Source organism: Paramormyrops kingsleyae, chromosome 2 (assembly GCF_048594095.1).
Source record: "Paramormyrops kingsleyae isolate MSU_618 chromosome 2, PKINGS_0.4, whole genome shotgun sequence".
Classification (NCBI taxonomy): Eukaryota; Metazoa; Chordata; class Actinopteri; order Osteoglossiformes; family Mormyridae; genus Paramormyrops; species Paramormyrops kingsleyae.
The window spans coordinates 26,650,812-26,673,512 of NC_132798.1; the positions used below are offsets into that span (position 1 = coordinate 26,650,812).

General features: G+C 41.1%; 1 protein-coding gene across 2 annotated transcripts in view; it reads right to left on the reverse strand.

Annotated features, from left to right (window-relative positions):
- Nucleotides 1-22,701, reverse strand: part of sv2ca (synaptic vesicle glycoprotein 2Ca) — a 39,513-nt gene that overhangs the window by 14,168 nt on the left and 2,644 nt on the right. Inside the window, exons 2-7 of one of the 2 annotated variants that reach the window (XM_023797022.2) lie at nucleotides 16,371-17,047; nucleotides 8,382-8,562; nucleotides 6,379-6,530; nucleotides 1,886-2,019; nucleotides 1,482-1,571; nucleotides 56-166 (exon numbers count right to left, since the gene is read on the reverse strand). In XM_023797022.2, coding sequence (XP_023652790.2) covers nucleotides 56-166; nucleotides 1,482-1,571; nucleotides 1,886-2,019; nucleotides 6,379-6,530; nucleotides 8,382-8,562; nucleotides 16,371-16,956 — 1,254 coding nt within the window. In that variant the 5' untranslated portion in view covers nucleotides 16,957-17,047. Of the gene's footprint in view, nucleotides 1-55; nucleotides 187-1,481; nucleotides 1,572-1,885; nucleotides 2,020-6,378; nucleotides 6,531-8,381; nucleotides 8,563-16,370; nucleotides 17,048-22,701 lie in introns of those variants that run through there. The other variant, XM_023797023.2, reaches the window with a different exon arrangement.

Consider the following 22,701-nt stretch of genomic DNA (forward strand, 5'->3'; position numbering starts at 1 on the left):
AAGATCAAGAAGCTGGTTCTGGTGTGTAAATGACAAGGGCTCAACCATGACTCACCCCTTGCAACTCGGCTTTAGTCCTGAACAGGACCTTGGAGATGGGGTTCCCCGTCTCAGATTGCATCTCCACCAGCTCATCAATCTGCTTCGGGATCTTGATTCTGTTCACCTGCATTGAAATGCACCTGTCTGCCATCGAAGCAAGCAAATGATCACCGTTCGATACTGAATCTTTCTGGGTTCACACTGAATACTTTGAGTTTTTATTCCACAACCCCCAAACTTTTATGACAGTAGCAAACCAGTATTCATCCGGTCCGTTTAATGTCGCGGAAAGAATATGACTTGATAAAAGCCAATATGATACAGCCCCAGGAATAAAGGTCCTTTTAATGGCCAAGACATTAGAAATTAGTGCGCATGAGAGTCGTCTTGGATTTTAAGATATTCGGCAAAGACCAATGCAACAATATTGACAATGTTAGTCAGTTATTATTGTCCTTTGCTTCCCTGTTATGTCACAAATACTACAGGAGATGTTTACTTTTGTATAGCCAAGTTTAGCTTGTGGGAGTTGTACTTAAAAGCATTCTGAGGGCAAAATGAAAAATGACTGGTTCAGAGAGACAACCAATCAGGCTGTATAGGAGGTAGGTACAAGCAACTAAAGGAGGCCAGACCAAGCTATCTGATTGGTTATCTCTCTGAACCAATCATCAGGTGGCAAGGGTCCAACCGAGGCTTTACTACCTCATCACCTGCAGACCAACTTCTATCGGTCAATGACAGAGAGCCTCCTGACTGCTGCACAGTGTGGTTCACCAGCTGTGAACAGAAAGGACCTGCAACGGGTGGTGAGGGCGGCAGAGCGTGCCATCAGCACTACACCGCCTCCCCTCAGAGACACCGGCTGACTTCAAAAGAAAGCCAGTTGCATTTCAAAGGATCCTACGCACCCTGGACATCACCTGTTCTCTACACTGCCCTCTGGAAAAAGATAGAGAACAATTAGCACCAAAACCAACAGGTTAAAAAACAGCTTCTTTCCACAGGCAGTCAAATGCAGAACCCCTCCTCCCCCTCCCTCGGACTGAGACATAATGACCCCCCACCCCAAGAACTGGAAATTCATTAACTCCCTTAAACACTCTTATTTCTCACTTGCACTTTATGTTACTATGATTTTGTACTAGTACTTCGGTACATGTTATCTCACTTTGTTACAGTATGTTATTTATGTTTGTTCATATTTATGCTTACATTTGTTATGTCATTTTCTATGCTGACAATCCTAAAGCTGCTAAACGGTATTTTCTTGTTTTTTAAAAACAATGACAATAAAGATCTATTCTATTCTGTTCTATTCTAGTTTTCGTTCTGCCCTCAGAACTCCTTCTGTGTAAGTAAAACTCCCGTCAGCCTGCGAGTGAGAACTCGTCCAGTCCCAGGGCCCTTAAGCTGGGAGGAAGTCAGCGGGGACTCACTGTAAAAACTTTTTCCGGCTGCCCACGTGCCCTCATGTTAGTGTCATGGATCTGCTTGAGGATCATCCAGGCCTCATCATGCTTCCCCACCTAAAACATGTTTGGAGGGAGGGGGGGGGATAAGGTTGGGGAGAATCAGGCTGAATATCATCGATTCCCTGTTACACTGAAAGGAGATGAGATGGTAAAAATACTGAGTTAGGAGAGTCACTCCCTGGCGGCTAGCTAGCTGTAGCTGTCCACGAGGATTTGTAATAGCCAATGGCACATATTTTTTATGTAATGTTCTTTTTAACCTTTTTTCATCTGCAGCTTGTTTGTATAAAACCAAAAGAACTTTTCTCTGTAGCAAAAAAGAAAAGTAGATCATGGTGTTTCCCACCTCATCCTCACTTAATCTTTACCTCGAGATAGAACCTGGGGCTTTCCGGCATGAAGGTGAGGGCGACGACGGCAAAGACGCAGGGCAGGGCGCAGACGACCACGAACACCCTCCAGCTGTGGAACTGGTAGGCCGAGCCCATGCTGAAGCTCCACCCTGTGGCATGAAACCAGGGCGATAAGGTGCTGGCAAGGTTGGCCGTTGTAGAACAGAAGTATTTTGTCACAGCACTTCAGAGAGCATGGATGGGTAATGCACACAGGCTGAGCATTAATGTCACATGGCACATGGAAAACACACTGACATCATGTCAAGTCAGTTCTGAGCACTAGAGTGTCTGCAGCAAATAAAGCTCAGTGGCTCTGAACAGGACTGTGAACGCAGTTTTGGTTTTGCCAGGCACTTTGGCAAAGGGAGGAGGAGGAAATCGCCAACACACTGAGAGGACTTGCTGTGAAGGTGATTCTGGCTTAGAATAAAATGTTCTAATCTAAAAGCAAAAATGCACAGGAGCCTGTAGTAAAGAAGCACAAAAAATAGGAGCCAGTCAATGTAAAGTGAGAAAAAAAACAAAAAGAAGACGGTTCTTAAGGAGCTGTAAATATCACACAGTGATATAGGGTTAGACTGTATATACAGTCAGGGTGTTCAAAGTTTCTGGGGCTGGAACTTCTAAACGTTTCCCAAAACCTATAAGCAAGCCTTCAAATGGTGCTGTGTGACCATCTCTAGATGTTCTTACACTATGTGGCTGAGAGCAGGTGTAATGGTAGGGGAGAGGGTCCCCGTTCAGGACCCTCCAAACTTATGAAATTGTGTCCCACTAATTAGGGAAAGGGCTGAAGAATCACGGAAAACAAATGAAATTCAAGTTGTGATCGAAATCCAGTCCAAATATACCAATGTCACAAAGTTCATATGGGTCATACAGAGTTCATATGGGTCATACAGAGTAAACATCCAAATTCAAAATATAAGACAAAGTATGAGAAATAGAGCAAATGGAAGGACAACTTCATTGTAAGAGCCACATTTGGTATAATGACGTATGATAAGGAATAACATTTGGGAAGGTTTTGCTTTTAGGCAGAATTGATTTGTTTGTAATGTTTTACTGTTTAGCACTAATTTAAGAATAATGTAGCAGTATTGCATTATTGTGATAAAAGACGCTTTTATTTTGCAAAATACTTTTATTTTGAAATGGTCCTTTATGGATGTAACAATCAGTTGCTCTCAGTTGGAGTTAGTGGTTGCAGGAGCAACACAGTTTTTTTGACCAGTGGAAGAAGAAATAATCTGTAATTATTTTTTGTTTAGTAAAGTTTTTTTAATGGAAATAGGAAATAGACTGATTGCTTACCAAAATATTAACACACTCATGAAACCATACATTCCATAGCATATTACACTCAATACTCCACAAGGAGGCACCAGAAAGAAGGTGCTTTTATACAATACCAATTATTTTACAGGTGTGCTTAAGGGAGGCCTGACTAAATGGGGCTGGGTGGACATTTGGGGTGATGCTTGTGTGACGGCAGGATCTCAAACATAAATGTATTTTATGTGTCCATCAGCATTTGGTACAGTACAATCTTCATGCTTCCTGCATTATCCAGTATTTTGACATTATTGTTATTAGGTTTCCTGTCCCCATGGTTGGGGGTAAATAGGGTAACATAGACAAGATGACTTAGACTTGCTGAAGTCTTTCAATCGAAATGATGTCATACTTGTCTGTAGATACTGTTCTGTTCGAAAACACATTAAGTTAAAGTGTCCCTGCTATCTTGCTCCAGGCCTGTGATAGGGTAATTAATTTCCCCAGTGAGAAAATGAAAGAGTGGCCATGGATGAATATAATGGCTTTAGTGGTGCAGCAGGACCCCTGCAATGCTCTCTGACACCACTCATGTGCAAAATCTCAGATTTAACAATTAACAATGAAATTTACACCGCTAGAATTTACCCAATTAAAACCGCCTAAAATCAGGATACGGTATGCCCAAGCAGCTGCAAAAGGTTACAGCATCATTAGAGAGTAACTGAGTCTAGGTTGGTCTTAGCCAGGAATGTGCCAAAAATCATGCCAAGATCAAAGGAACTCCCCGAGTTTCTTAGAGAAAGAAAATGGCTGTAAAATGCATTTTCTTTGCTGTTTGCTAAATCAAATTACCTTTATTTAACAGTAATGCTGAAATGATAATAAAGTGTTACTGTGTCCAAAAATGTGAAATAAGACAATATGTTCTGTTTACTTTAAGCAGTATTTTATTTATCATAAAAGATTCTAAGCTGCTATACTTCTTCAATTGGATTGTCATTCCTTGTAATTTTTTATCAGGACTATATGGATTTTTATATCTGCACTGCAATGACATTTAACAGAACACACCCTGAAATAACGTTATGCCATTGTACGTATAAAATACAGTCAAGCTAGCAAAATGTTTTGGTGTTACTGCAACTACAAGTAGTGTGACTCTTCTAGCTATTCCAACCAACACAGGACACCTCCGATACCACAGTGCCCATTGTCTACTGTTGCTGAACTATGCTGAACCAAATCAATCCACACCTGATTGTGTGGCAATAAAACATCTTGAGTTTTGTATCATTTTGACATTGTACACTGTAATAAACTGGGCTGAATGGATCACAGATGTAAAACAGTTTATATACACTGACTAGCAGCTTCTAAAACCTTTAGTGTATTAAGATGTATTGCAGTGTCTTGTCTGAGGCTTGGACTGGTTCTGCTCGGTCTATGTGCCTGTGGTAATGGCATCCTGTTGCTCTACATTTTGAGGAGGCTGCACCATTTAATCCTTGTTCACATAAGAGAGTCTTGTTCTTCCAATAAAGAGATAATAATCCAGGAAAGAGCCAATAGTAATTAAGGAAAAAGTGTTTACTTAGCATGTCCTGCACTTGCAATGAAGTATTGTGGTGGTACGTGTGGCAGTAAGTGTGTATTCTTTTTGTTGTACTTGAACAATGGTTGATGGGAAAGATGAGGGTCATTAGGCTGGTATTGAGAGGATCAGTGTATGTTGGTGTTTGTGTCAGAGTGTGTGTGTCTCTAGGTATGTGTGTGTGGGTGTGAAGATTCATGTGGGTGGATTTGTACTGGGAGTGTTGGTGGTTAGTGGTAGGTAGCATGCCGCTGGTCTAGGAGCTTGTGTAATCACCCAGAGAATGGGATTTGCTGATAGTCCACGTGTAGATCCAGAGAATCTCCGCTTTAATTGCCTTTTTTCATGAAATGTAATGGAGAGCCCCCAAGGGCAACTGTTTAAACCATGCTGTCGAAAATCACATTATGCGGATTAATGTACACATGCGAATGAGTGCGCGGAGGACAGAGAGAGCCAGTTGAGATTTATGGACCTGCAATGCACCAATACAGTCCTTGATCACGACCCTCTGAATAAAGCCCACAGCGACTGCATAGAATACAAAAAGCACCATTGGAAAAAACACAGTTGTACGCTGTCTGCTTTGGCAGCACAAAAAAAAGCTCTGGAGACGAAAGACTGGTGCCTCAGACAGTTTTGGGGACGCAGCCAGTAAATTTATCCATTGAGTTTTTCAGAGAGCTGTTAAACCTCATCGATCAACCTCAATTACAAGCCAAGGCTCTTAATAGCACAGAGAGGGAAAAAATACAGGAAGGTTTTTCTTTCTTTTGCTAAATTTGAATTGTAACATAACAGTGTCATTCACAGGCCAGATCTCCTCCATATGAAGCTGTAAATGATTAAAATAGGAAGTGAGAGCAAAGAGTCTCAGAATGATGATGAATATTTGCTGAAAAGTTTACCGATCGAGTATACAAAAGAATTAGGGCTTTGTTTTATTGTGCTTTTTAAATAAATGAGCTAATCTCATCTTTGAGACCTTTCATAAATTACAGCACTACGTCATCTGGTCGATTCTTGGTGGGAAGGCATTGTACTGAAAATATCCTGATGCCTGGCCTTCAATAAGGAATAAGCTCCGCCTCTTCAGGTTGGCAGTCTTTTAGGGAAAAGACTCCACTCAGGACATCACACATAATTCAATGCAACATCTGTTACTGGTACAAATGAATTCCTCTTCAGTTCTTTAATCTCTATAGCAGCCGTGCTGACAAACATTTTTTTCCATCATTTATTGTTACTTTTTTGATTATTTCTTGCATATACATTTTATCCCATTGGTTGCATTATTTACAAGAGAATTGCATTATGTGTTTGCTAAGACATTATACCAACACCAAAAAACAAATGATATTATCATGTTATCAAGTAATGGTGTAGAGGTTAGCTAATGTTTCTTCTAACTGCTTTTTCTTTAGTTAACTTCTTGCAACAAACAATAATAACTAATAGTAAGGAGTAAAGTGATAGTAAGGTAATAGTTAATCGTCTGTAAACACTACTGACCACATGGTTAATATTATAAACCACAATACTCCCACAATACTCATGGCGTCATTGGGAGCAATGGGCTTTAGGCAGGGCTACTGACCGTAGTGCGGGATAATGGCCCAGGCCATAGCGGAGGCGTAGATGCCCCCGATCATCCAGAACATGCAGAGCCAGCTCAGATGCTCTCCCCGCTTCTCCCGCGCCAGCACCTCCGCAAAGAAGGAGAAGACTATGGGAACCGCCCCTCCGATCCTGCAGGGCACACAGAGCGGGCCACCAACATCATCAGCCCAAACATGCCTGTTCCAGCACCCATCTGAACACTCCAGTGATTGTGTACAGAGATCAGGGCAGCAGAGCATCAAGCACAGAAAAACAGAATAGAAATAAGGAATGATGGTGGCCTGAGCATTGAGTGTTTTGTATTTAAGCTATATGAATGTTTATAAAATGTAATTGTAATCATAGTTCAACCCACCAAGTATGCAGGCCGGTGGTTGTTGCTATTTGCCCAAAACAAATTGCTCAGTACATCTGAAATTAAGCTAATCGAATATGCATTGAAATAAAAAACTAATATATATTGGTATATTATCAAAATATTTTTTATCAAACAGAGGAATTCTGGGGCAGCATGGTGGTGCAGTGATTAGCACTGTTGCCTCACACCTCTGAGACTCTCTACTTCTTAGTTAAGGGCAACTGGAAATATCAGTATGTCTCAGTCAAAGGGGGTAATAACTGAAACTCAGATAAGCAAATTAACAAGCTGCATATTTTTTGTTGGTAATTTGTTTCTGTCAAGGCTAATTTCCATTATTGCTAAAAGAATTGTTGCATGAGTCCATTAGCAAATGACATAAATAAAAAAGTAAGAAACAGCAAAATCAGACAAATGTATATTGTTCATTGTTAAAGACAAGCAACAAGGCCATTAGTCTGCATACATCAAGCCATCCAGCCAGCTTAGATTAAATCTGAGATGATCAAGTGGAGCCTCCAGATAGAGAGGAAACCAGAAATGGATCCAATCATCTGCCTGAAGCTTCAATGGTGTCACTGAACACAAACTCTTTGAAATTGTATGGTGTCAGTGCTTCCTAAAACCTACAATTTTGCCTAAAATTCACTTAGTTTGTAAAAGTGCCGAAATTGAATATCTGGCATGTCTGGTGTTCATTAGGAGAAACGCCAACTCCAAATCAAACAAGCTCTATCTCTGGATGATTGGCAAACCCTATCAATAGCTCTCCCGCCTGCAGGAGTGATCTGTTAATGCTCTCCTGGCCATTGTGGTGGAAGCTGGTTCTGGGGCAGCTTCAGACCAATGCAATCATGAGCATAAATATAAGCCATCTGTGCACTTTCTACGGTCTCTTCTCATTTTTAACATTCTTCTTTTGCCAGAACAAATTTATGATTTTTGGAAGCATAGAATTAATCACATGAAATGCTGTTGATTAAAAGCACTAACCACCTTTTATGGATGCAAGCATCATGACAGATGTACCCTCTATGCTGCACCAGTGGTGTCCCATTACAGCTGAGCCAACAAAGGTTTAGCTGAGGTTTAGTTGATGTGGGGATTGTAAATGGTAGAATTTAGCATAAACGTAGATGTGTGTTTGCTCTGCGATGGACTGTGGTACTCTGGTTATCACTTTTCATTTTCCCTCTGATTTAATGAACTTTGAAGACTTTTCCTTGGAGAGAACTAACTGGCTGCTTGCAGATCAATAGCCATTATCTTTATTCAAGCAGTGCGATGCATTTGTGAATTACGACGTTAAATTAGAACTATTCTTCATTCTGGGTAAACAGGAAGATACAGAAGCTGAATTTGTTGCATTTTTAGTAATTGAACTATAAAGCATTTATCTTGCATTCGAAAGATAAAATATGGTGTCTGTTATTTATGGAAAAGCTCAACCTTCAGTATATATGTGTGTGTATAAGTATATGCATATGTATGTATCTATGTATATGGAAATTGCTATGCAATAATGAGCTGAGCTGATGTGCTTGCTGAGTGCCAAAAGTAAAAGGCTTTGCCGTCCCATTGCCACACATTCATGCGACTTTACAGTAACTGGGGGCACTCACCCAAACCCTGCAAGCAGGCGGCAGAAGAGGAAAAGGCCATAGCCCTGAACGAAGGAGGACAAAAAGGCGAAGAAGCCATTGATAGACAGGCAAATGAGGAGGCACTGCCGGCGACCCGCTTTGTCCGACATGCCCCCCCAGAAGAAGGCCCCCAACATCATGCCCAGGTACACCATGCTGCCTGGGAAAGGGAAGGAGGGAGGAAAGCCACAAGAGTCAGGAAGCATACGACAAAAGAGCAATGTCCTTATGAGTATTTTATACATGGCAATATCAAACAGTCCACTTTCATTTTATATAGTGCTATTTTACAACAGTGTGGAGATTTTTGAAGGTAGGCCCGCAAAACAGGAAGAGCGACCATGAGAAAATATGGTCAGAAATCCAGATATCTGAAGCTGTGATATAGTAACTCCTGAAACGCCGCGATGCATTTCAAGATATGATTACACAGTAAGAATGAAGCTGCGTAAGACACACACAGGGACTGCATGTAGGCGAAATACCCCGTCAGTTACTGAGCAATCCAGCAGCGCCATGGCATTCTGGGAACACTTTGGTGAATTTGCAACAATGCCATGTATATTTACAGCAGACACACGCCCCCCCCCTCAATCGGCCAGGAGGTTAAAAAGCTACAGCAGTGTAATCCATAACATAAATTAATACTCTGTCGTGTTTCACAACTCCATCCATCCATCCAACAACTTATCCTCACATCAGCACTGGGCACAGGGGTGGCTTACACCCTGGATAGGATAGAGGTCCATTGGAGTGCACACACCCTCCGTAGTCATACATTGCAGCCTTTTAGGAAACACCAGTTAGCCTAAATGCGTTTTCCATGGGCTGAGGAAGGAAACCCATAAAATCCAACTTCCATCCACAAATATAGATCGGCTTGCTGGAGAGCAGAAATGAACAGGGGACTTCCTGAAATGGGTCACTACATATGAAGCCCAAAAGCACTGCTGCTACTCACATTCCTAAACTGAGACACGGCAAAAAGAGAGCAAATGTGCACTAGAGATGAGCTTCATGTGTTGGTTCATTGTAGGGATGCAACAAGTCATTGATTATAATTTATACATCGATTCTTAAGGCCACAATATGATTTAAGAAACTGAATTAACAAATATCAATTCTTATCATAAAAGCATGACGATATGCCAAAACAAAAAATTGTGAAAGTCGCTCACACAAAGCAATCCAAGACTCATCTTAGTAGACTGTAGAGACTGTTACAGTACATTTAATGTGGTTTTACTATGTTTCTATGTTTTCAGAAAGTACTGTATGCTATACAGATTTATTTTTGTTGTTAAACTACACATACATGACAATGTTTCTTATACAAACATTGTTTGTGTTTTTGTTGCGTATTGTCTTTTTTCAACATTTTCTGTTGTTAATAGGAAAAATTAAACATCTATTGTTAAGTGTTTTTAAATTCTAATAAATTCTACTAAAATCAGGGTATGTTTCCATATATTGAGAATATTGATGTATAACTGAATCGAACCAAATATCGTATCGCATCAATATTTCAAATATCGCCGGATATCGAATTGCTGCCTTGCAAAGTCGAAACTGAATCTTTTCCTGCCAAACCTTGGGATTTACAGCCCCAGCTCACTGTTCGTGTTTGTTTCTTGCAGGAAGGTAGCTAAGTGTTTGCTTGATGCCTCATCTGAGCCTGATCAGCTTTGGTTGCCACTGAGGGGAGAATGTATGATGCCATGAAGACTCAGAAGGTCTGAAGACTCCTGAGCGCGACTGCTGACGTATCCCACAACCCCCCTGGGAAATGCAGTGGCTTGTCAATGAAGAACTGCAATGGCACTGAACTGAGGCAGCTCTTGCAGGCTCTGCAATTCATTATCCATGACATGTGCAGTGGTAGGAGCTCAGTGCGGCAGCAAGACCCGGCCAGCCGAGAAGCAGTCTTGCCGCTTAATTGCTCTCGAATTCTGATGTTGTTAAGACTGTAGAAATGCAGTAAAAGCCATATTTTCCACAACTGGCAAACCCGTTTGATAAATACCAATAATAATAAAGCACAGAAAGGGAAGCTGACTATTTTTTAATGTCATTAATTTTCTGAAAGACTGGAAATACAAATTACAAAACACATAGGCTGACATTTGAACTAAGGCTGTAATTGATCTTTTGTTTATAATGAATTCACAGACCCAAGAAAAGCTATCAGCCTTCTTATTACCGCTATAAAACCTGAAACACATTTTTTTTTCAAAAGCTGAATGCGACATTCCCCCAGAGTATCATCTCGATATACAGCTATTGTAGAACAACATGCTATCCTCTCCTTGCAATAATTAAGTGTTGAATTTTTAACCCCATGAACTTAAGGTTTTAGATTATCCACATGTCAAAATTTGTAGCAGGAATAAATAATATTGGTCAGTGCTTCCAGTTGAGGAGTATTGTCATTCCACAAACACAGACAATGGCACCCTAAACATTATTCAGAAAGAGAGAACGACTAAAGTAGCTCCCTCTCAGCTGGAGGTGACTCTAATCCTGTAACAAGAGTTTTAAAAAGGGAAACTCCATGATCAGGCACCTGATAATATCTGAATGATATTTTAAATATTGTGTATGGATATTCTGATATTGTTATGGATATTCTGGATATTGTTGCACAAATACTGCATAGTGAATGCAAACCACTTTTACCTTAATTTATCTTTACAATCACCTGCTAAATCCCATTTTATTAAATAGAGCCTAGCAACCTGCCAACAGCCAGGATACCCAGGTGATGTCACAAGATGGAGGAAATTGATTCATTTGTTTAATGCTGATCTAATGCAGTCCTGGCTGTCTTGGGTATGAAACTAAAATATACTGCTGGCAGTCTGCAGCAGAGCTTGTCACAAACAGGACAAGATTTACATGTCTTGTGACGAATAGTTAACAGTCTACTCTTTCTTGTAAAAAGGAAGTCTCTGCAGAAAACTCCCACAGAAATTAATAGGACCAGCAGCTGATTAATTACACCAGCCTGATATAACAGAATTATAGTGCACTAATTTTTACACTGAATACTTGAACAGATACATAGAGGTAGTCCACTAATGAGTGCACATATCATCGTTTGTCATCAATATACAGTGTAAATTTGTTGTTCTCTTTTTATAAAGATATTTATAATTGCTTTATTCACAACTGAACAATAATGTGTACACCATGTTCTTAGTTAATGTGTGACAATCCAAAATGTACGACAGAGCTTAATGTATGAACTGTAACCCAGTTCTTAAGGTAATGGCCTTGATTGCCCCCTTGCCCTGCGTCTAAGGAGTATAAATGGGTTCCCTGTCTGTCTTCAAGTTTCCTTGACTATACTGGTTTCCTCCCATGGTTCAAAGATGTCCGCTGTAGGTTTCTCTGTTAAATCCCCACTGTATGATCCTTTGTGCCATTTATTAGACCTGTGTCCTGTCCAGAATTAGCTTTTTGTTTTCTACCCCGTGTTATGGAATACAGTGCTCTACCAATCCGTCAAAAAGATTCAAGGGATCTCAACTAGGCTTCAGCAGTATGACAGAGAGGGGTGGGGTTACATTTTGTTGCCAAGATTCAAAATACAGAAATAAGGTTTCTTTTGAATGTACGGTCAAAAAACCATGTCATCTATGGGCGGTACGAATAATTAGATACCGCCCAAGCCTAATCTTGGTGCAGCTGACTATCACAGTCCTTGTGATGTGACATTTGAATGTGCATATCAAGGTTCTGGTTAGTTGATCACTATCACTTGGTCTACTGTAGTGCTTAAGGACACGTGCTTTTAAGACTAGAAGCATGTGTGTGTGTGTTTGTTCAGATATAATTGCTAAATATACCCTGTGTTGTAAAAAGTGAAAAAAAATAGTAATATAATTAGCAGTCTTCTCATGCAGCAGCTATAAGCAGCGACTTCCCAAAAGCTGACTTTGTGTGTAATTTGCATTGTAAAATCTGGTCATTGAAAGTAATGCCAGGGATGGGGATCCTTACAGATGGGGAACAGCATTTATTATTGAAAGCTTACATCAGCCAGGGAGATTGAGCTGGACAGAGTGCAGATGATGAAGCTGAAAGAGAGGGAGGGAGATGCCAAAAGAGAGAGAGAGGGAAGAAGCCCTGGGGGTGTGCAGTGTCAGATCCAATGAAAGGTCCCCAGATACCAGAAGTCATTCAGCTGCACCATGGACTCCATTTAATTTGACTTCTTTTTCGCTTTGATGTCTTTTCCCCTGGAGGGGAAGGTTGGGCACGTCAGCTGCAATTACACCAGCTCTTCTTTATTTACGTCACCTGTGCCCGCAGTTAAAACGCAGAAATGTAAAAATGCACCTGTTTTGTGATGCAGAGTCATTTTCTGTAGTGGGGGTTGCTGTTCTTTTCGCCTTGTTCCTTTCAGCTGGGTTGCCATGTAATTAGATTTGTTCTTTTTTTTATGTCCCATTTCTACACTCTGTTCACAAACAAACTTTTTACAGACTCGGCAAGGAATATGGTGTACTGCAGCCCAGGAATTTATTTTTTAAGTGCATAACTAAACTATTAACTTTTTACCTTAGCTATTCCCAAAACATAATAGATTTTCCACTGAAGATACAGCCAAAGAAAGCTGAATGCAATTTAAACATAGATAGGGTCCAATACGATCTGTAACATGCATCAGCTGGGGCTGGAAGTATATCTTTTGCTTGCCCTTGCGTTATCTGGTGCAGTAATTGGGCTGTAATCTCTGTGAGTGTGATTGGCTTGCAGTTTACCCATGGTTAGCTCCTCTGAGCCATCCAAATCGTATCTACAAGATGCCTTCAAGCAGAGTGGATTAAAAGTAGAATATAGCAGATATCTGATGCAGCATCTGCTGACAAAGAGGAGGCCATATCTGGACCTGCTTCCCATTACAGGATGTGTCATGTGATCCTGTGGTCAGCTTGACCGGACATGGGATTATACCAATATAACACAACTATATTCTTCCATCTTCATATTCCACTAGTGTCATCAGTGCAAAGCAACGAAGAATTCACAAGTGAAGCACTTCTTGGAGAACAGGCTGTTGCACTGCGGAGTTTACTCTATTAAGTTAACATGGTTATAAAATACAACACAGTGAGGATCTGAAAAAACAATCAAAACCAATGATTCGCCAGCAAAGTTCTTTTTGTAACATATTTTCAGTTTAGCTACCTCTGAATTGACCATAGCACAGACAGTGCCAGTTATCAAAATGAAAAATTTCCAATACAGTGCTCCAAAGGTTGAGATCACGTGAGTTGATATTGAGTGCTTCTCATTTTGTCACTGTAGCGACTTTGAACAATTGCTGATTATAGACAGGATTCATCTGAGTACTACCCATTACACAGCAGTTTTTAAAGTTACTACTTTCTGCAAAAAGCATAATAGCCACATCTGAGACTTATACAACTGTCCAGCTTGCTTTTGTATAATTTGCTGCAACCAATAGGCCTATGCCTTTCCAAATACTTAGAAATCTATATAAAAGAAAATTTCAAAACAACTCAACCAAGGTTGGTTCTCTTAACGCAACTGTACCCAGAAACACTGTGGCAGTGAAACATACCTGGCATTGTTGGGAGTTATTATAGAAATCCCAAAGCAGCTCTCTATTACTCATCCTAGTTTCCAACAAGCTTGAAAAATGGTGCTTGTGAATTGTTGCATATTTTTCTGTGTAATTCATGATAGTCTTAAAATAAGTAGTAAATCCAGTAGTAGTAATAATTCTCAGTCAGTATATCCCTTCTAGGGGGAATTGTGGTTCTGTGGGGTGTACTGTTGCCTTACAACTCTATAGTTGTGGGTTCCACCTCTGCTCTGTCTGTATGGAGATACCCCAGTGAGTTACCCCAGTGTTTGGTGGGTGTCCTCCTGCTGTCCAGAGATGTGCAGTTAGATTAACTGCTGTCGCTCAATTGACTATACAGCTCTGGAAAAAATTAAGAGACCACTCAATGTTTTTTAAATATCTGCATCCATAAATCCTGGTTCAATTCTTGTTCTACTGGCAGAAAGCTACACTGCAAGGCAGGCTGCTTCCAGGCTAAAAAAATTATGAAGAGAGCAATGCCCAAGAGCAAGGTGAAGCATTGGTGAGAACCAAAAACCAGCCGGACAGAGGGCAGAAGCAACTTTCTAATGCCAGAGATGGCCATCAACTTATCCAGCATAAATTGGAGGATGACCTCAAGTGACCTTCAAAAAGAACTAGAGACATTAAGCATAGCATGTTAGGACAGTTCGTATCAGGCTCCTAGAAGCAGGACTGAAGACCGATAAAGCAAGGAAGAAGCCCTTCATTAATGAGGATATATGGGTGCAGAAGTGCTGTGAATTTGACTGGCATCCCATCCAGGACATTCCCCAACTCTGTGTCCTAGTCTGCCTTTGTAAAAATCTGGTGCAATTACAATGTGTCTATAATATGGGATATGTGATCCACTTGCTACCTGTATTTGTGGTCTTATGGTTTAATAGCATGTTTAACTTTAGCTAAAGTAACAAGAAGCACATTCTATAAATAAAAATCTTGTAACATTCTTGTTTCATGATTAGACTATATTTTCTCCTTATTCAGCATCCTTACCCATAAAAATATATAGAAGTGTCAAACCTGAATATTAAGAATAGGCACATAAAATATTTTTTTCCTGCAAACTAGCTTGGCTTTTCAGTATTTCTATTCATTTACTATAACCACTAATCTAATGCAGTCATAGTGAGTCTGGAGCCAATTGAAGGAAGTGCAGAGCACAAACACCCAGGTATCTCCAGGATGTCCCTCACTGATGACACTGTGCAGGCAGTGGTGGCTTGATGGTTAGGGAAGCGCACTTGTAATTACCACTGAGGTACCCTGAGCAAGGTATCGCCCCCAAGCACTGCTCCCCGGGTGCTGAATTAGCTGCCCCCTGCTATGTCACAAAAGTCACATATGGGTTAAATGCAGAGGACACATTTTGTTGTTGCGCACTGTGTGCTGTGGTGTGTTAACAATGACCACTGATCACCTAATTCTAATTCTAATCATCTTCAGCCACCTCAGTCAGAAGGGTAACTTTTACCATGAGCAACTAGAATACAGGTATGTCTATAAATGATGCAGTTCTGCAAGGGGAAAGTACTGTACAGTGCTATCAATATAACATAAAACAAGGCAATAACAGTTTATTTCTAATAAAGTGATTAACAGTATTTTTTCCCCCAGCCAGTTCTGCTAAATCTCACGTTCACTAAAATTGCGTCCTAAGTCTGATGCATGGCTGGAGACACCAAAGGAAATGCCAGCGTTCATGAACTGTCACTGTTAGCTACAAGTTAACTTTAGGACTAATTGCATCATCATTAAATAATCATAGTAAAGGACATCCGGCTCCCTATTTGTCAGCCTTGCAGTGATGCATTTTGTAACTAAATAGAACATCACTAGCACACTGGGACAGTAACTCAGTGGTTGGCACTGTAGGGTCAGTTTTGGGTTTCCTCCTGCAGCCTCCAAACATATCGTTAGGTGACTTTGTATTTCTTAAATTCCCTACCTAGGCTGCAGGCTCACCACAAAATTATACTTAATGGCACATATTGAAGTTGGATGGGTGGGTATTACCACATTTGAAGAATACTTAATGCGGTATAATCTGCTGTTTAAGTCATAAAGTATCTGACAAACATAACATTATTTGAAACGACCTCAACATAACTTTAAAATAGTGACTCAGTTTATACTTTATCTAACAGGATCTAAAAATATGGCTACACCATTAAGAAATAATGTTTAAGATAACACACAGGAGCTTGGATTGTTTAAGAGACCGGAAAGTATGCTCTCACTTAATAAATGACAATCATTGAAAGCTCTGTGACGGACATCGTTCTAATGAACGTGTTCCTATGTGGTGCCCCGAGAGAATGACGACGTGAGGAGACAGAGCAGGGTCTTACCCAGCCAGCCGGCCCCTGAGTTGGGCACACACATGTCTGTCTCGGCGCTGGGCAGCACGAAGCCGACCACAAAGACCTCCACGCCGTCCGACATGAGTGCTATCCCCAGCACGAAGAAGAGCTGCCATTGGAAGCTGCCGTGGCCACACTCCTGGATGATGAGCTCGTACTGCTGCGCCAGCTCTTCCTCGTCGGCCCGGCGCTCCGACTCCAGCTCGCTGCGCTCTTTCGCGCTGTCCGACACCGGCTGCCCCATGGCCATCTGCTTCTCCTGAGCCTGACATCCCTCTGGGATGCCCTGGTATTCCCCCTCATACATCTCGTCCTCCTCATCGTGGCCCTCAGTGGCGTCACTGGAGCCCTCGTCTTCATCACCCCCATGGTCGTCCTCCGGCCTATAATAGTAATACTTGTCACCCTCTTCTTCCTCTTCATCCTGGAAGCGGCTATAGGAGCGCTGAGAGTACTCGTCTGAGGCCCGGTCCACGACCTGGGTCACCTTCTTCACTGCATGCCGCTTGGCCTCCTTAGCAATGTCCTTAGCACCTTTGGCCAGTGACGTCCTCTCCCTGTGGGCATTGTCCATTTTGCCAAGGGCGGTGAGCCAACCTAAAAATTACTGGGCAATACGGAGGGCTCTGCTGGAGGGCTCAGGGCACAGGAGGGTCTGCTCAGATCTGAGGGAGACGGAACAGAAATGCCATAACTGCATGGCAAAGTCTTACAGGCACTGCTCACCGTTAGTAAAGAGAGAAAACCTCAAAGTAATGCAAACTGCAAATAATGACAGTGACCTTACATTTCACAGGCTGCCGATTTTCCTAAAAATATTTTTATGAAATAGATCAAGAGCATTGAATCTGTCATACTTATGAGATCTTCACCACTACCACTGATGCTTTGGTCTCATGTTTGATACCACAATGATGCCATTATGGACATTATTTAGTTTTTGCCCAGTCTTACATAGCATCGGATATGTTCTCGGGATTGTGATAAAGACAAGGATTCCTAATACATGTCACACAACATAAAAGCATTAGCACACATACAAATATAATAGAATTATACTGTTTATTTACCCTAAATTCTAAAAATAGATATTTAGATGAGTTTATAATTAATTGATCTGGTAACCTTAATTCTTTTGTTTCTGATGTCTGTAGGCAAAGAATTAATTTAGATGAAATATTTATTTTAGATTATTTAATTTTGATTAAATATTTTCATTTTTGAGCATGTCACTTTGCTTTAAAATAGGAAATGGACAAAGATGCATGTGCATCACTTGTACTCCAACAATGTTTGAATGCAAGTTACTGTATACTGTAGGGCAAGGATTCTCAACCTTTCCAGCCACAAGACCTGGCTGTTGCATTGACCATTAGTAGTTGGCGGGTCCCCTTCTATACTTTTTCAGCAACTGGGGGGTTTCTCCTCAGTACATTGCTTGAGAAACCCCGTTGAACAGCACCTAATGAAGAGCGATACTAATGCCTGGAGATGGAAGGATTTATGGGAGTAGAAATGTAAAAAAACTGCTTCCCTGATTTCCAGATTTTTCCTCCAAACCATGTTTAGCCTACTTTGGGTGGTGCGTCCTAACATAACAGGCTACATGTTCTAAAATATGCGGAATATCTCCATGGAAAACCTGGCCCTTTGTGTTGGCAAACAGAGCCTCAGGACGTGGCAGTTGGCGGCTGATTTATTGGTGGCCTGGGGACAAAACGGACAGGTGAACTGAGCAACATACAAAACAACCATTTGGTTTCCTAACTTAAACAAGCCAACACATAAAGCCATGAGGCCTGGGCCATTGGTTCTGTGGCCTGTACTACGAAGCGGGGTTACTGGCTTATCGGGGTAACTTGTTGGATTTAAGGTAGTCTGGGCAAAATGTACAGTAAGTGAGCGAATATGAAGTCCATTTAAACTGTGGTACCTTAAATCCGACAAGTTACACCGATAAGCCAGTAACCCCGCTTCGTAGTACAGGCCACAGGTCTCTCTCCTCTCAGCCAACTTGCCTTTTACTCTTAACAGTGTTACTTCATGGTTGGCAGTGTTGAACCTCACCCCACCCCTGTAACATCCATTTCTTCCCCCTGTTGTAGATTTAAAAACATAGTAATGTAGTAATGTTATTTTCTTAATAATAATAATAATAATAATATTGTTGTTGTTGTTGTTGCTTTTTTTGTCGTTGCAGAAATAACAAAACTCTGTGAATTTCTGTGATGAGCAGGCCCTTACCTTATCAGGTAATTGCAGTATGTTTGTACCCCAATATTAAGAAAATGCCTTTTGTACAAAACAAATTGGGTAATTTAAACACAGTAGACGGGCCACTGAAGCTGAAATGACTGCAAAAGCTGTTATGTGAGAATCTAAGCGAAAAGAATTGAAATGAAAATCATGTAACCCCAGGATCAGGCGCAGACTGCAGGTTCTAGCCACCCCCACAATGGCTACACCCCCCACAATGGCTACACCCCCCACGATGGATACACCCCCCACGATGGCTACACCCCCATGTTACAAACAGGGCTGGATCTAAGGTGATCTGTAGCCAGAAATAAATCTTGGTGCGGGCGAAGGGGGTGGGGGTCCCCTCGGCAGATTTTATGAAACTCGTGGGGGGGCGGTTTGGTATCCACGCCTATGCCTAGATCTGGCCCTCCACCAGCAATCCTGAAAAAACGCTCTGTCATTCTTATTACCAGGCTGTTCCATGCAATGCTATTCTCAAGTTCTTAATTGCCAACCATCACCTCACCTATTTCCATATAACACTCAGACCTCATTTTAAAATGTCTTAAAAATATCCAGGGATTGACATTAACTGGTACGCAAATAAACACTCACTGTATAAAGAAGCGATTCCTTGTCATAACAGAGCAAATGCATACTTATTTTTCAAAGCGATCCCAACATAGCAGATGAGGACTGTAATCAGTTACAGTTAAGTGTCAGCAGGAATGTTTCGTAGCATTTAAAAAAGTAACGACAGACTGTCAGAATCTTGTTGTCTAAAAGTGACTGCAGTTCCTCAAATGTGATGCCCAGTACTACACACAGGTACTGATGTGGCCCTTTGGGTGTGAATGGGTACACTGAGGCGCTGTCATGCTCACAAACTGCCTCTTTTCCTCCTAGCTGAGTAGAGGTTCCCTATCTGTCTGTCAGTGTGCAAGCCAAGCATGGCTGATACCTCCTGCTGTCAAAAGTGGTGAGCTTCACTTAGGCAAATAGCTCAGAGAATGGATAGGGTCAGCATACCTGTCTGGGACTGGGGGGGGGGGGGGGGGGGGGCAAGTGCAAAACATGCAGACCTTCAAAACTGGAGAAAAAAGTCATTTATGGAAAACAAACTTTTTTGTCATCACAGAAGACAGTTGATTCCAATGCTGTTTTAGAATGCAGTTAGTGTAACAGGTGCCCTGACTGATTGACTGGCATTTGTTCCAGGGTATTCCCCTGCCTTATGATCCCGGAAATAGGCTCCAGTCCCACCAGCAACTCTATCCAGGATAAGCATTTGCAAGATGGATGAATGGATGGATGTGTACACTACACTGGAGGGAAAAAAAAACACTGGAAAAAGTGTTTAACTGCAGCTGCAATTTTAATTATATGGTTGTTTATGTCCTCTAGTTTTTGCATTTGGATTCATAGTTTTAATCCTGATTATGATTATGCACCACAAGTTTTTGATGACACAACTGTTCGTTAACCTCAAACGTCTTTCTAACATCCTAACTTTAAGCTTCTTGCTATATGTTTTACTGCGCTAACAGCGCATGTACCGAAGGTTTCTGCAAGAATAATGCTGAACCTAGTGATGAAAGTGGCGAGGCAATCGCTGCCCCCCTCCCCTGTCTTTCATTCTTTTTATTTTATCTTGGAAGGTTTGTCTGTCCTGTATTTTACTAGTATAATTCAATTGCGCGTTATTACTGCGAATAAATGTTGCACATTAATAAAGAGCACAACAGCAGCTACCCTGCTGAGATTTTGTCCTCTAAATCACTGAGCCCAGATTCAATGCTACAGCCACTTCACTTCCTGCTGCTTTTGGCAGTCCGGGGCTAGTGCAAGGCATCCGTGTCGAACCATTCCAGGCAAAGACCATCCTCCGGCAGCAGGGAGTAGGAGGTGAATTCTTTCACCAGATGGCCATTTGAGTCCCTGTCATGGCCCGTTGGTTGCCCTGGAATTTGAGCGGTTGTCGGCCGTGGGCGGGCTGCATGCGAGTGACCGCATGCCTGTGCAGTCACCGTTTTCACTGGACGACCGCCTGAGCACCCCCTGATGAGAAGGCATACGGCTGATGGCCGTGGAGCACTGAGAGGTCAGCCGATACACGGGCACTTGTAAATCCGTGATCACTGACCAGCGAAAGCCGCTCCCTCGCATGACTTTGCTGACTGGAGACTGTCAATTGGAATTAATGTTCTATCTGTTTCTATTGCATGAAAACGAATTCATTTTTAATTTACCCCAAGTCATACCTGTAAGTGAAGGGTGTGATACAGGTTAGACATAGCACTTGTAATATGCATATGTAAATGGTGAAAGGGCAGCAGAAAATGGCCATGTTTATACAGTGGTACCTCAGTTCTCAAACTCATTAGAACTCGAATTTCTTAAAAGTCGAACCAACAAGTTCAGAAAAAAAATTACCTAGAACTGGATCTGAATTTCAGAAGTCAAACCGTGAACGCCGACCTAAGATAACTTGTACACGCGGGGAAATGAGTCACGCCGAACGTCTCTCAGCAAACAAAGGGTAAAGCTTCAGTCTCAGCCTCGCATTTGCTGTGATAGTGCATGTTTACACTAGCTGAATACATATATTTAGATAGTAAAAATACATTTAGACAATGATAAACAATAACAGTAATTATTATATAATAAAATACATTTTAAAATAAAGATTTCTTATTAAGTATTTTAATATTAATAATAAACCATTAATACATTTAATTATAATAATATTGTCGTGCGGAGCGGGACGGAATGGAGACAAAGGCGCAGACGTCAGGGTATCGGAGAATACTGGGTTTAATTACAGGTAAGGCAGGCAAAACGCAGACGGACAATACAATGACTGGACTGAGGAAACAAACTGAAACGCGAACTAAATACAGAGGACTAATGACAACAACCAGAATCAGCTGATCACACGGGGATTCCACACGGGGTTAACGAGGGGGTGTGGCACACGGTAGGAGCGGACAATCGGGGCAGGACACATCGTTTTTTTTTTTGCTTTACACATTGTTTGGATACATTTATTTTCTTTCTTTACAAATTACTGTTTTGATAAATGTGCTTAGATGTGTTTAGTACATTATATGCTCTTCTTGTTTTATCCTGTTCATTTTGTGTTTAAATGCTAAAAAAAAACATATTTAGGTGTATTTTTTTGGGGCCAGGAACCAATTAATTGGTTTTCCATTATTTCTTATGGGGAAAATTCGATCACAACTCGAACTTTTTAGGATTTGATCCGGAGTTCTGAACGGATTAAATTCGAGTTCTGAGGTACCACTGTACTTCATAAAGGTTCTGATTGAGCCTGATTTTGCAATATAGGTTCAAAAGGTGCAGGCTAAGACCATGATAAAAAGCATTTCTGAATTACCAAATTGTTTTCTCACCGAAATAATATGATTTTATTTAAGAATTATAACCAGGTAGTTGGCAAAGAACATGAATCAATGGGATATGGATATAAAAGTAAAGCCTTTATGTGGCATTTAATGAATGTACGTTCTCATTGCTGTCCTTTTGCCATTAAGTCATTGCCAGAATGTCCAATCAGACGGATTATCTGCAGTTATGGCCCCTGCACCTAAATGACATCATCTGTGAAGGGAGGAGGGAATCTTTTTATCAATATTTTATCAGTTGCTGATGCAATTAGCAAGACAGGACTCAGTGGTGGCTGGGAATGGAAGCTCAGAAGCACAGGAATGTCTTATTAAATCTTTACTCTGATCTGCTCTACTTACCAGTTGGAAGAAGCATCACTTGATCTCGGTATTTAAAGGAATAAACAAGTGACCTATAGCTGTATAGTTCAATGAAAATTGTATTGTTCAATTGGGAAGTTTCTGTACTCACTGTATTTATGATGATGACTCACTAATTTCATAATAATGGCATCAAATGTGAGATACTGCAGCACAACCTCAGTACTGTTTTCAATTTCAGCTCAAATTGTAATTCTGTTGGGGACATGAGACAAACTGTATACATATATATATATGTGCCCAGTTAACCATAGTACACCATTTGTGGGCAAAACATACATCTTAATTTC